The following is a 15,045-nucleotide window of genomic DNA, read 5'->3' on the forward strand; positions in this document are numbered from 1 at the left end:
TGGATTTTTCAGCAGGCAATTCTATTCTGAATTTGATTTTTGTACACATAACTTCCAAATAATCATCAACTGTGAAATGCTGGCAGTTCTCTTACTTTGTCTGTTGATGGTGTCGCCTTGGAGTTTCAAAGCAAACTAAAAAATCTTGGTGTCATCTTTGATGCCACGCTGTCATTTGAGTCTTTTGTTCCAGAATACGGTTAAGACATCCTTTTTTCACCTCAGAAATATAGCACGTTTACGTCCTGTGTTGTCCTTTGCTGTGGCTGAGAGGTTGATAAACTCTTTTGTCTTTTCACGTCTGGACTATTGTAATGGTCTTCTAGTTGGAGTATCTAAATCGTTACTCAACAAACTTCAATATTTACAAAATTCGGCTGCTAGAGTATTTGTCTGGGGTCAGGGCTGGTGATCATATTACCCCTGTCTTGAAGTTTTTGCACTGGCTCCCTGTCAGGTATCGTATTGATTTTAAAGTCCTCGTGTTAACATAACATAACACAGCTTTGCATGATCTGGCTCCTCAGTACTTGACTAATCTTTCAATGCCTTACGCACCATCCTAAGACACAAGCTTTCACTCTAGGGGTGATAGAGCATTTTCTTCTTATGCTCCTAAGCTTTGGAACTCTTCTCCCAGCTGACATCAGAGAAGCAAATACATTAGTGCAAATACATTATTTTTTCTATTTCTTTGATGTATATCTTTTGTATTTAAAGTGTGTTGTTTTCTCTGTTATGTTTTCTTGTAAAGCGCTTTGAGAAAGACACTTTTAAAGGCGCTATATAAAGTAAATGTATTATTATTAAATATAACCCCACAGATATTATTATTATTATTAAATATAACCCCACAGTGTATATTAACTGAAGTAAACCCTGTGGCAACTAAGCCCGGTTTGCCCCACATGAAAATCAGAAGTTTAAAACTGCATATGGATATAATATTGACCTCACCTCCTGTATTATATTTAATAATTATGAATTTCATTGTAAACAAGTATAAAGCCAGGCAAGCTAATGCAGTACAAATGCAAATCCAGTAATTTAGCCATATGCTGTATTAGAAATGTATCTTATGATGTGGTTTTTACTGCAAAGTCCATCTATAATCTTTACTGAAAGTTGGACTTTCTGTGCAATCACTCCCTACAGTGATCATAATACATGTGGTGTATATGTGGACTCACAACATGAATCACACAGGACATCACAAGACAATTTCAAAGGCATGCGAAAATACTATTTGCAGCTTTTGTATAACTCAAACTAAAACCAAGTAAACACTTTATAAAAAAATATTACATTATTTATTTATTAGAAATTATTGGATTGCAGAAATACTACACAGAACAAACTATTATATTACTGTTAGAAAAAGTAAGTAAATCGACTCATTTTTGTGCTGCAGGCCAGGGGCTCTTGCTAATGGATCAAAAATGTTTTGATAACATTTTGCCAGCATTTTGCCATGTTTTTTTAAAGTATCCATCAGTAGTCATATTACATCCTAAAAAATGTCCTGTGGTCTATGTGTATTAAGTTTTGTTAAAGGTGCCCTCGAATGAAAAACTGAATTTATCTTGGCATAGTTAAATAACAAGAGTTCAGTACATGGAAATGACATACAGTGAGTCTTAAACTCCATTGTTTCCTCCTTCTTATATAAATCTCATTCGTTTAAAAGACCTCAGAAGAACAGGCGAATCTCAACATAACACAGACTGTTACGTAACAGTCGGGGTGTACGCCCCCAATATTTGCATATGCCAGCCCACGTTTCCAACATTATAAAAGGCATTAGACAAGGGCAGCCCGTATTAACGTCTGGATCTGTGCACAACCAAATCATCAGACTAGGTAAGCAAGCAAGAATAGTGAAAAATGGCAGATGGAGCAATAATAACTGACATGATCCATGATAACATGATATTTTTAGTGATATTTGTAAACTGTCTTTCTAAATGTTTCGTTAGCATGTTGCTAATGTACTGTTAAATGTGGTTAAAGTTACCATCGGTTATTACTGTATTCACGGAGACAAGAGAGCCGTCGCTATTTTCATTATTAAACACTTGCAGTCTGTATAATTCATAAACACAACTTCATTCTTTATAAATTTCTCCAACAGTGTGTAATGTTAGCTTTAGCCACGGAGCACTATCAAACTCATTCAAAATCAGAAGTAAACAATATAACAGTATACAATACTCACATAATCCGACGCATGCATGGCGCATGCATGACGAACACTTTGTAAAGATCCACTTTGAGGGTTATATTAGCTGTGTAAACTTTGTTAAGGCACTGTTCAAGGCAAGCGCGAGCTCTGTGGGCGGAGAGCACGGGATTTAAAGGGGCCGCAGCATAAAATCGGCGCGTTTATAATGAAGCCCCAAAATAGGCAGTTAAAAAAAATTAATAAAAAAAAAATCTATGGGGTATTTTGAGCTGAAACTTCACAGACACATTCAGGGGACACCTTAGACTTATATTACATCTTTTAAAAACATAATCTAGGGCACCTTTTGTTACGGTTGCTGGTGCAGAGATGAGGCAGATACGGATTTCCACAATACATACAATACTTTAATATGAACGAAGGCAGAGAACACCATACAAACACTATAACACAACAGTCACTTAACTTAAACAGAACGGACAAGGAGTGCAGGGAGTGAGTGCTTTATAAAGGGAGTGCAGATGATCAAGTCCAGGTGCAGGTGATGAGTGAAGATGAGGAGCTGACGAGGGAAGTAGTGCAGGTGACGAAACAGGAGGATCATGGGAAATAGAGTCCAGGGGAACAAGGGATCTGTGACATTACCCCCCCTCCCGGTAGGCGCGTCCTCGCGCCGTAGATGAAACAACCGGGAGGGGCGGGCGCCCTGGAGACCTCAAGCTGGTGCAGGGGGAGGAGCAGACTGGAGTGGAGGTCTCCAGGGCAGGTTCAAAAGCCATGGCGGGTCAGGGGCTGAAGGCAGCCATGGCGGGTCAGGGCTGAAGGCAGCCATGGCGGGTCAGGGGCTGAAGGCAGCCATGGCGGGTCAGGGGCTGAAGGCAGCCATGGCGGGTCAGGGGCTGAAGGCAGCCATGGCGGGTCAGGGGCTGAAGGCAGCCATGGCGGGTCAGGGGCTGAAGGCAGCCATGGCGGGTCAGGGGCTGAAGGCAGCCATGGCGGGTCAGGGGCTGAAGGCAGCCATGGCGGGTCAGGGGCTGAAGGCAGCCATGGCGGGTCAGGGGCTGAAGGCAGCCATGGCGGGTCAGGGGCTGAAGGCAGCCATGGCGGGTCAGGGGCTGAAGGCAGCCATGGCGGGTCAGGGGCTGAAGGCAGCCATGGCGGGTCAGGGGCTGAAGGCAGCCATGGCGGGTCAGGGCTGAAGGCAGCCATGGCGGGTCAGGGGCTGAAGGCAGCCATGGCGGGTCAGGGGCTGAAGGCAGCCATGGCGGGTCAGGGGCTGAAGGCAGCCATGGCGGGTCAGGGGCTGAAGGCAGCCATGGCGGGTCAGGGGCTGAAGGCAGCCATGGCGGGTCAGGGGCTGAAGGCAGCCATGGCGGGTCAGGGGCTGAAGGCAGCCATGGCGGGTCAGGGGCTGAAGGCAGCCATGGCGGGTCAGGGGCTGAAGGCAGCCATGGCGGGTCAGGGCTGAAGGCAGCCATGGCGGGTCAGGGGCTGAAGGCAGCCATGGCGGGTCAGGGGCTGAAGGCAGCCATGGCGGGTCAGGGGCTGAAGGCAGCCATGGCGGGTCAGGGGCTGAAGGCAGCCATGGCGGGTCAGGTGCAGCGGGCAGACATGCAGCGGGCATACACGGCGGGTCAGGTGCAGCGGGCAGCCACGGCGGGTCAGGTGCAGCGGGCAGCCACGGCGGGTCAGGTGCAGCGGGCAGCCACGGCGGGTCAGGTGCAGCGGGCAGCCACGGCGGGTCAGGTGCAGCGGGCAGCCACGGCGGGTCAGGTGCAGCGGGCAGCCACGGCGGGTCAGGTGCAGCGGGCAGCCACGGCGGGTCAGGTGCAGCGGGCAGCCACGGCGGGTCAGGTGCAGCGGGCAGCCACGGCGGGTCAGGTGCAGCGGGCAGCCACGGCGGGTCAGGTGCAGCGGGCAGCCACGGCGGGTCAGGTGCAGCGGGCAGCCACGGCGGGTCAGGGGCCGAAGGCTTAGGGTCGTTGAGCCCAGGCGGCGGCGAAGGACCGGCGGGAGATGGCGAAACTGTAGGCTCCGCCGACCGAAGCGCAGCCGGGGCTCCAGAAGGCCGCAGTGGAAGCAGGAGGACAGCCAACAAACGAACACCGGGGGAGTGAGGAGGCCAACTGAATCCGAGGGACGGAGTGACGGAGCGGAGACGGAGGAGTGCAGTCCAGAGGGGAGGCAGGCTGATGAATGACCAAGGTGTGAGTGGAGGCAGGATGGATACTGGTGAAGCTGGTGGACTGATGGGCAACGGTGGAGCAGAGGGAGGTTGGAGCCGGGTGAAGGTAATCGCCCAGAGGTCTGAGGTGAAGATCTGGGCGAGGGGGCTTGAGGTGGAGGTGCAGTGAGTACATACATGGGAGGCGGGAGAGGGAGGCAGGGAGGGAAAACAGTCTTATCAAAGTTCATAATAGGAGCGGCTGGCTCGTAGGCGGCGGCTGGAGCGGCTGGCTCGTAGGCGGCGGCTGGAGCGGCTGGCTCGTAGGCGGCGGCTGGAGCGGCTGGCTCGTAGGCGGCGGCTGGAGCGGCTGGCTCGTAGGCGGCGGCTGGAGCGGCTGGCTCGTAGGCGGCGGCTGGAGCGGCTGGCTCGTAGGCGGCGGCTGGAGCGGCTGGCTCGTAGGCGGCGGCTGGAGCGGCTGGCTCGTAGGCGGCGGCTGGAGCGGCTGGCTCGTAGGCGGCGGCTGGAGCGGCTGGCTCGTAGGCGGCGGCTGGAGCGGCTGGCTCGTAGGCGGCTGGAGCGGCTGGCTCGTAGGCGGCGGCTGGAGCGGCTGGCTCGTAGGCGGCGGCTGGAGCGGCTGGCTCGTAGGCGGCGGCTGGAGCGGCTGGCTCAGGCGGCGCTGGATCATGGAGCAGATTTGAGTTCGATGCATGATGTCTGTGCTTCGATGCTGCTGTACAGGCGCAGCGGGCTCTGGAGAGAAGCGGGCTCTGGAGAGACTGGAGCGGGCTTTGGAGATACTGGAGATACTGGAGCGGGCTCTGAAGACACTGGAGCGGGCTCTGGAGATACTGAAGCGGGCTTGGAGATACTGGAGCGGGCTCTGGAGATACTGGAGCGGCTTGTTTCCTCCTCCTCCGCTTTCGGGACCCAGTTGAGGAGTGTGGGTTCCGTGTGGGGCAGGCAGGGAGTTTGCTGGAGGGGTATGCGGAGGAAGACAGAGATTGACTGACTGGCCCGGCCAACCGTGTTTCTGGATGGACTGGAGACATACACTTATCCTGAACCTCATCCACGAAGAATTTGGAGCCATTTAACCACAAAATAAAATTGATTGTTTCACTTAAGGAGAAACGAAAAACAGGTTCATCAAAACGGATAGTGTCGTCATCCAATCCATCCAGAAACAGGGAGATTAAACATGCTTCAGGCCAGTCAGACAAGAAAGCAAGCTCAATGAACTCCTCCACATACCTCTCCAGCGAACGACCCACCTGAAGAAGCCCGATGAGCCGATCGCCGGTTGCCAGATGGGAGAGAGGCCTTGGAGGAGCAGGAGCCAGGGAGCTGGTGGAAGTCTCCATTCTTTTTTTTTTTTTTTTTTCTGTGGAAATCCAGCAGTTAAAGTTCCGTTCTTCTGTTACGGTTGCTGGTGCAGAGATGAGGGCAGATACGGATTTCCACAATACATACAATACTTTAATATGAACGAAGGCAGAGAACACCATACAAACACTATAACACAACAGTCACTTAACTTAAACAGAGAACGGACAAGGAGTGCAGGGAGTGAGTGCTTTATAAAGGGAGTGCAGATGATCAAGTCCAGGTGCAGGTGATGAGTGAAGATGAGGAGCTGACGAGGGAAGTAAGTGCAGGTGACGAAACAGGAGGATCATGGGAAATAGAGTCCAGGGGAACAAGGGATCTGTGACACCTTTAAGGATAGACATTGTATTCAGGAAAAATCAGTTAGTGAAAAGATGCCATGCTGTTGAATTCACTAATAACTTTGCAACTCTTCAACAAATCAACATTTTTTGCTAACTTTTTTGCTCATACAATTTTAAATGAAGAATAAGATTATTAGTACAGACAATTTCGGATGCAGCCTATGTGGAAGGTTTTCAAATCTTTGAGTGGTGGATTTTCTTTACATAATTATGGGTAATGTATAGCTTTTTTCCACAAATTCTGCTGTCAAACATTATTGCTTAATTCAGTATGAAAAAAAAAAAATGGCTGTAGTTGTCCACCAGATGGAGACATTACAGTATCTTTAAATCTGTACAGACTGTTGTACAGTATATAGCCCTCTTTCCACCTGGTATTAAGATGCGTTTTTGGTGATTCATTTTACAAGTGGTCAAAGATAAATATAGGTGTAAATAGGATCAAAAACAAAACTTTGAAGCATCAGCTACAGAAAACAATGTAATCTGAAAATACATGAACATAATGTATCTGATTCTGACCACAAGAGATGATCTACCCTCAATGATGTTCATGTGATCATGTGTGTGTATCATGTTATTTATTATGTTTCCTAGCATTTGGGGTTGTTGTGTCAGGATGGTAATTTGTGAAAAAGCAATGCCTTTAAAAGTGATCTTTTTCACTGAATACTTTCTATGTACCTTGTTCTGATCATAATAATAACAATAATAATAAAAACAAGACAAAATGTTGTGCCACTTTGTGGTTGTGAAACATTAGTGGGAAGTGAGGGCACCTGACTCACACCCACTAAAAACCACCATAATGCCAGACTGAAGTCACTGCTTCCCAGTCAACACGTGAGATCATGTGATGATCACAGTGACGTCACATGATTCTCATACTGTGATATTTAGAGTGTGAGTAATATGTGAGCTCACTGTGAGTTCAAAAATGTTGAGCAGTGACATCATACTTCGCATAATGTGATATATTTACAGTGTGATTAATATGTGAGCTCATTGTGAATTCAAAATGTTGACCCTGCTGACCCAATGAGCATTTCTTGTCTAATGGACAAACTTTAATTTTGCAATTTCTATACCATTGGATCCTTCTCATGGGCATTTAATAATTTTTGACTCTTCAGTGTGAGTTAAACCTCTTTTCCGGCCCATTTACCTGTAAAATAATTATATATCACTTTAATTAGTAGTAGTTGTTATTAAGATTGATGGGGTTTAGAATTGGTAAGATGTACTTGGGAATTTTATATATATATATATATATATATATATATATATATATATATATATATATATATATATATATCAGAATATAGACTTGCATAATTATGGACGCCTGTCAGTGGCGGTTGCAAATAAAGATGAGTAATTGATCGAATCACAGCAGTATTGATTTTATTAACAAAAAAACCTCAAATAAAACACACTTGACAAGAAAACCTTTGAACAGAACAACTGAAAGAAACACAGAGCTTGAAGGGTTAGTTCACCCAAAAAAATGAAAAGTATTCTAGGTTCCATTTCAGAACACCATGCTGATGCATGAAGAATGGAGGCCAATAATGAGCCGGCAATTCTAATGTAGAACCTGGAAGCACTGCACTGTAACACTTTTTATTATATATATATATATATATATATATATATATATATATATATATATATATATATATATATATATATATATATAAAAAGTACATATATAACAAAATATTCTGGGGCCATGAAGTGAGTGAGAGCACTGTGAGTCGCTGTTGTAACGTCACAATCATGTTGCATCTGTGGAGCTGCCTGAAGACTTGCTTCCTCTGTCAAAATCAAGGGGTTGAGTGTCTGTCTAAATAAACTTCCCTCATCCACTTGATGAAGTTGAACACACTTCAAAATGGCGGTGGGGATTCCTCTGAGGGGAAGTGCTTAGGGAAATTCACAAATGTATGTCAAAATGTGGAGTTACACACAGCCACAGGAAGTGAAAAGGGAAACCTACCCACTAGTCTTTGCTGATCACCTACATAAAGTAAAATAAATGTGATGAAAAAAAATGTTTTTGGCACATGTGTCATTTGCGTTGTTTGCAGTTGTAAAGCACGCAAGATGCACCAGTTACATTGAGACTTTTATAAACAGGGATTACATAATATAAAAGACTCATCCAATATAATCAGGTTATGTGTATTTTCCTATTAAACTTTGTAACTGGCATTTATTGCTCAATTTAGAAATGTAAAATATGACAGAATATGCACTGAAATTAATAATAAATGTTTAGTTCATTTAGAGTTCATTTAAAACATTTTTTTTCCAATGAATACATATGAGACATCAGAACTATGAAGTGATAAGACAAGAGTTTAGATCTGTATTTTAAAGAAACATAAAGATATACTGTACTCTTAAATATGAATTTATGATATATGAAGATATGGTTAGCCACACTTATTCTCACAACTAGGGGCTAGTTCCTGGTTGCAGACCACAACTTGTTCTTCCTCTCCTTTATCAGCAGGTTTTTGACATGGTTGGTAGCAATACTAGTAGTTATTTAAGCATTGGTAACATGGTTGGTAGCAATACTAGTAGTTATTTAAGCATTGGTAACATGACTTGTTTTCAAGCATATATGCTTGGGAAGAGTTTTAAACAGGCTCATTACTAGAAAAGATCATATACATATGTGTATAGTTGATTGTATGTCATAAATTCCAAGGTGAGTGACATCGCCTAGACAGTTTCAATAAGGTGACATAAAACACTCAGTTTTAATATAATACCGTATAACCACAGCAGGACAGGCAGTTTATTGCAATGGCTTTTGGTCATCTGATCATGATCTTCATGGCCGTGCTGATCTTCAACACAGGTATGGAAATCGTTCTCTTTACATTACTGCATAAATGGACAGAGAATATACAATAATTAATTAATCTTTTGGTGGAATGCGGGAGCTACATTACATTTTAACTAGATTATTTATTTGAAATGTTAAATAGTATTTTTAGTATTATTATTAGTATTTTTGGATGTAAAATAGTATTATAGGCAAATGATTTGTCTCATTGCATGTTTATTGCATGGTTTGTATTATTTCACTGATGATTCAGGATTTTTTTTTAAGAACTAAAAAGAGTCAAGTTCAGTGCTGAATCATTTCTGTTGTAAAAATCATTAGTTATTATACAGATATGCAGCTCTGGAGAAAAAAGTGATGTCATCGTCCAGCTCAGTTTAGTTCTCGTACAATGATGTCAATGCAGGCAGATCAGTAATACTGTTGAATATTAAGTGTCCACAACTAAGCAAGCCAGAGACGACTGAAAATAGAAAGTACATGCTCTACAGTACTACGCTTGCTACTTTCCCCTAGTTTTATAGAAAAATAGCTAATTAAAAACCATCTTGTAAAAGGGGTTGTGAACAAAATGCGTAAGCAGGTAAATATATATTCTTTAGTGTTAGAATACAGATGGAGTTTTGTGTTGTTAAACTGGCTACTTTTCATGTGTGGTTATTTGTTTGTTAGATAGCTTCTCTATCATATTTTTTTTTTTTTTTTTACAACAAAAAATGAGACTTGTGCCTCTAATGCTTTTAAAAAATTGTAATAGAACACAAAGGTGTAGTGTATTTGTGGAATGATGGGAAAACAAAGAGCATTTATCATTATCTTTTGCATTATCCTCTCTGTTTTTAGCATCCATGTGCAATGCTGAAAATGCTGTCTCTGTGCAGACAGGAAGTTCTATTCAACTGGACATACAGACTGATAAACTACCACAGTTTCAAACACTGGTCTGGATGAATGAAAAATCAAAAAGTATTGTGACATTCATAAACAAGGAGCCACAGATTTTTAAGGACAATGTGGTTTTCAATCAAACAACCTTCTCTCTAACACTGAAGAACATGCAGAAGACAGACAGTGGACTCTACACTGCAAAAATATTTGGACCTAATGAAGAAGTTGCAAAATACAGAGTATCTGTTATAGGTGAGTGTGAGTTGCAATTTAGAACATATTAAAAACCAAAATCAAGCCAAATCTCATTTAACAAATCTTTTCACATCATTTCTTGAATATAAATGTGCAGCCAAGAAAGTGTCAGTGTCTGGTCTGTCAGAAATGCACTGAAACACTGTTGTTTGATCAAGTTATGTGCTATCAACTTATGATGATGTAAACAAAAGTTGGAAGGAGAATAAATATGTGCTTCTGGAACTGTTTGTGTGACTGATTGAATGAAATTTTAACTTCTAAATAATCTCGCACTGATTCAGTGTTTTCTGTAGTATGTAGAAAACGCACATTTTACCTTTTTAGACCCTAACAGGGCAAGTTGTACAGTTACAACTATAAATTATAGCAACAGATTGTAAGGTCTGTTATATATGATGAATCCTAATGCAGCAGTTTTCTTAAATATATGTTTCAGATCCAGTGGATTCTCCTGTTCTGAACTGGAACGTCACCATGATCAGTGTTAACTCCTGTATTGTGAACGTCACATGTAGTAGTCCTGACCGCACAATCAGCAACAGCTACCATAGCAACTGTAGTCAGGAGGAAGTGACATCAACTGGACTGCAGCCTCTAACTGTGTATTGTAAAGAGGACATAGTTATTTGTAACTATAGCAACACAGTCAGCTGGAGGAATGACACAATACAGATTAAACAACTCTGTACAACTTATGAAAGTAAATAACACCCACCAACCACATGCAAAACTTATAAATACAATTTCGGTCCTACTTTATATTAATTTGCCTTAATTACTATGTACTTACATAAAGAAATAAGTATAATGTACTTATTGGGTTCATATTGAATTGCAAAACACTTTTGCTGCTATTGAGGCGGGGTACGGGTAAGGTTAGGGAAAGCTTTGGTGATAGGTTTAAGGGTAGGGGTAAGAGTTAAGGGATGGGTCAACAGTTCAATTATAAATGTAATTACAGAAATTGATTACAGATTTAATTACATGCAGGTGTTTTTAAAATATAAGTACAATGTAAAAACATGTATGTACACAATAAGTGCATTGTATCAAATTATTAATTTAAATGTAATTACATAGTAGTTAAGGCCACTTAATATAAAGTGGGTCCGATGACTGTAATGTGATGTCTTTAATTTCAGATAAAAGTCCTGAAGAAATCAACAGCTCTTTTCCTTTCATGGCCACTGTTACTAGTGCTTCATTGATGATTTTAGTTGCAACTCTTGTACTATACTGCTCTTGCAAGAATCATAACAAAGGTATGTCTGTCTTATCTCAAATGTTGTATCACATTAACAAAAGACAGAGCTTTATTCTTAAGCCTGTACCCTCAGAGTAACATTTTTTTGGAATTCTCGTTGATGGTCATGTGATATGATGTACCAGTTGAATTACATTTTTTCACACATTACACACGCGAATCACTGAATACATGGTGAATGGTGAGGCAGTCATATTCAAATACTGGATACTCAAACCTGTACATATGAAAAGTTTATAGTCTACACATCAGAGTCAAATGCAGAACAATACACATTCACTGCCCTGTTGTGTATGCAAGTGCTTAATGTAAGTTTTATTTAAACCCTATATGATGCCTAATAGTGAGGAAAGCAAAGATCACGTTCAAATAGTCAGATCTACACTTTCTTTGGTGACAGTAATGGTCAGGTGATTCTTTAAAATTATGCTATTCTAAATCTCTTAGGTGCCCAGCAGGATGATCATACAGTCTATACACAAGTTCAGGTAAGCTTTAAAATACTTCATTATATTTGTGCAGTCATCACAGATCATAAATTCTCTTAATCATAACACTTTAGAATAGTGATCCGTTATTAATGGTAACTATGCAAGAAGTGACGCAGGACAAATGAAGCCTAACACTTCAGCTACTACTATTACACTCTAAAAAACATGTTTACATGTACATCACAGCTAACATCTGCTTGGAATTCTAACCTTGTACAAACGCAGCATATACCAGATCCAAGTTTCACCTCCCACCAAACGAATGCACAACCAGGGCCGAAACATGACGCAACATCGCTGTCGTGCGTAACAACCCTTACAAAAAAAAAACAACCAAAAAAACAAAAACAAAAAACACAAGTATGCTTAAAGTTCATTTTATTAAGTACACTTAAGTAAAGTTTAAGTATATTTTTAAGTACACTTTATGTAGTAAGTATATACTAATATCAGTGTACTAGAAGTATACCTGTAAGTGTACTGTTTCAATACTTCTTGGGACTAAATTGGCCCACTTTTAGTATATAATAACGTAATAAAATTTAACAACTAGTTTACAACTAGGTTTTTTGTTTGTACTGCAACTATCATGAAAGTACACTTTGAAGTATACTCTCAGTAAACTAGTAGTTTAGTAGTTTTATACTGCAAGTATACTTGTAATTTTTCTTTAAGCAAACATAACATATAATTTACTATTTCTATATTATTTTTGCACTTTAAGTATACCATGTTCCTATTTAGGTTTTTTTTTTTTTTTTATTCTTGAAAAATTAATTTTACTGTACTTTAACTCTTTCCATTTTAAAAACATTTCCTTCTAGCTTCATGCATCCTTTTTTATCAACACTTGAATGTGGGTAAGTTTAATAAAAAAAAGAGAAATTACATTTTTGTCAAGACTACGTATGGATCGGATTTAGAACTATGATCAAAACATAGTTGAAGATTGTGTCAATCAACATCCCCAAAGCTTTCCAGTCACTTTTCCTGGGTTGACATTTAATTTGGTAACATTAGGCAGTTTTGAACTCATATGATGTTTAATGTTTGATGGCTGCGTTATTTTACATTTGCGTAAACAATCTTCTATCAATTGTTTCTCCTTCTTCACCTGTGTTTTGATCACAAAATAAACCATGTGTTTTGTCCATTATTTGGACAGAGCTAGGTTTCCAAATATTTTTTTTGTTAATTTGTTTTATATAGAAACGAGATTAACTAATCAGTTAAGTAGTAGCTGAAGTGTTAATGTAGTAGGCTACTACTCATTTGTCCTGCATTTCTTCCTGCATAGTTATGATGGACCATTATTCTAAATTGTTGCCCTCTTAATTCAATAATGAATCTTTCTGTGAGTCATGTGATGGAAATTTTGGAGGTGTGCGGCCAGTAGCTCAGGGGTGGTTTGAGCTCTAGAGGATATGAGTCACCAACATAATATAATTGTAATAAGTATATTGGGAAACAATTCTGATAAAAACATCTGCTAAATAGCTACAAATATTTACATATATATATTTTTTTAATTTGTTGGCAGTATAATGCAGTCATATGTATGGATTTCACCCAGCACCACAAATGAACCACCGACACCAGGCTCTTCGGGGGATCACGTCTGACGTTTATTGACAGAAGACAGACAATCAACACACACGCCTTCAGATTCACTGTCTTTTAGCTGACTCTCTCCAGTCATAGGCTGTTCTCAGAATGTATTCTATACAATAAAATCTTGTATCACAATAGTCAATTTCTTTCTGTGTCTCACTTATAAATTTTCACATTCACAGAAAACATAAGTTAAATTAAAGCTGCAAGAAGTGCTGAAAGGGCCCTTGCAACCAGGGCCACTGCCACCCGGTGACTTTAGGAAAACAGAACAGTGGGCAACATGCATTTAAACAGGTAAATATAAGAGAAATATGCAAAGTCATTTTGATGTGCCAACAGGTGGCACTTTGACTATAACTGAATATTGTCATGTAGATGTCGTCAGGCATTATCAAGCATGTGAAGAATCAGATATTGTATGCCTGACTTACAACAACTTCCTGTTTCATGGTGCTATATCTAACTGAAAATTGTTTTAGAGGTTGCTAGGCCCTATGGGCCGCCTTTTTGAACACTACTGGTGTATGTTTGTGTATTTCTCTCTAAGAAATATCTCTATACACTTCTGGTTGGCCAGAGGCCCAGGTGATAAATCTAACCTCCTTTGGTGGTTATTTATCGTTCTTGGTGCCTGAACACTGCCACGAGCTGATGCCACATGTCTGTTAAGGTTATAGGCCCATCCAGGCCTTCCTTAATACGTGTTGGCATAAGTTGTACTCCTCTTGCTTTAAAGAGTAAAAGGTGCTTTTACTGAGTACACTGCTCGTTGGATTGTGTTAGGTGGATTGTCATGTGGGCGCTTTGCAGCCTCTTATGCCACTGACATCAAATGTGCCACAGCCTTCAAATGTGACCTCCAGAGGACGCTGCCCCTTAATTGGGACACAGCTATTGTATGCCCAAGTTACAACTTCCTGTTTCATGGCGAAACAACAAATATTGTCAGACATTCCACAGGCACACCCTTCAGTCAAAAGTAAAGATCTTCAAAATTAAACATCGCAAAAGCCTTAAGATTAGACTGACAAACTATGGTTTCGATCTGATTAAATCTCTAGGAGGAGTTTGTTAATGTACAATGTGTGAAAATGGCAAAAATTGCACAAATTTGAAGTATAAAGGGCTGTGTTTTCAGTTGTCTGATAAAGAGCCCGTGTGCTTGAAATGTCACCTTTGTAAGAATCTGTCAATAAATTTCATTATTTTTGGAGCCGTGGTGTGCCAACTTATATATATATATATATATATATATATATATATATATATATATTTTTTTTTTTTTTTTTTTTTTGGCCTGAGTACCTACTGAGCAATCTGCCAGTGATGCGTGTGCTTTTGTTTTGTGTGTGACTGACAATAGAACCACCATAAAATACACCAAAAAATGCAACATAAATTCAGAAAACTAATACTTGTGAACTTTTATTTGCGCACTGTAATCCAAATCATAGAATCTATATGATTGCAAGGAACAGACCTACATTTAATCAACAATCTTAATTCGCATTCTCAGCAGAGACCACAAATGTCAAACACCCCACTTGTTATTCAATTGCTGCCTCAAGAAGCTTTACAACACATTTTACAG

At 41.0% G+C, this 15,045-nt stretch overlaps 2 protein-coding genes across 3 annotated transcripts in view; both read left to right on the top strand.

The window, feature by feature from the left end:
- Nucleotides 1-15,045, top strand: part of LOC125249974 (CD48 antigen-like) — a 104,983-nt gene that overhangs the window by 7,275 nt on the left and 82,663 nt on the right. The window lies entirely within an intron of this gene.
- On the top strand, nt 8,083-13,588 carry LOC125249977 (natural killer cell receptor 2B4-like). 2 transcript variants are annotated; one of them, XM_048162249.1, is made up of 7 exons: nt 8,083-8,609; nt 8,876-8,951; nt 9,783-10,079; nt 10,522-10,785; nt 11,228-11,347; nt 11,797-11,837; nt 13,381-13,588. In XM_048162249.1, the coding sequence occupies exons 1-7, from the start codon at nt 8,607-8,609 to the stop codon at nt 13,423-13,425; spliced, it is 846 nt and encodes a 281-aa protein (XP_048018206.1). In that variant the 5' UTR covers nt 8,083-8,606; the 3' UTR covers nt 13,426-13,588. The 2 variants fall into 2 exon arrangements, with proteins under 2 accessions (XP_048018206.1, XP_048018205.1); XM_048162248.1 differs by having other exon boundaries at nt 8,086-8,609; nt 11,222-11,347.

Source organism: Megalobrama amblycephala, linkage group LG17 (assembly GCF_018812025.1).
Source record: "Megalobrama amblycephala isolate DHTTF-2021 linkage group LG17, ASM1881202v1, whole genome shotgun sequence".
In the NCBI taxonomy this organism is placed as follows: Eukaryota; Metazoa; Chordata; class Actinopteri; order Cypriniformes; family Xenocyprididae; genus Megalobrama; species Megalobrama amblycephala.

Bases quoted from the DNA above. Each gene is read 5' to 3' on its own strand.
- LOC125249977 (XM_048162248.1), top strand. The intron at 10,080-10,521 runs GTGAGTGTGAGT...TATATGTTTCAG, and splicing joins ATACAGAGTATCTGTTATAG to ATCCAGTGGATTCTCCTGTT. The intron at 11,348-11,796 runs GTATGTCTGTCT...TAAATCTCTTAG, and splicing joins TTGCAAGAATCATAACAAAG to GTGCCCAGCAGGATGATCAT.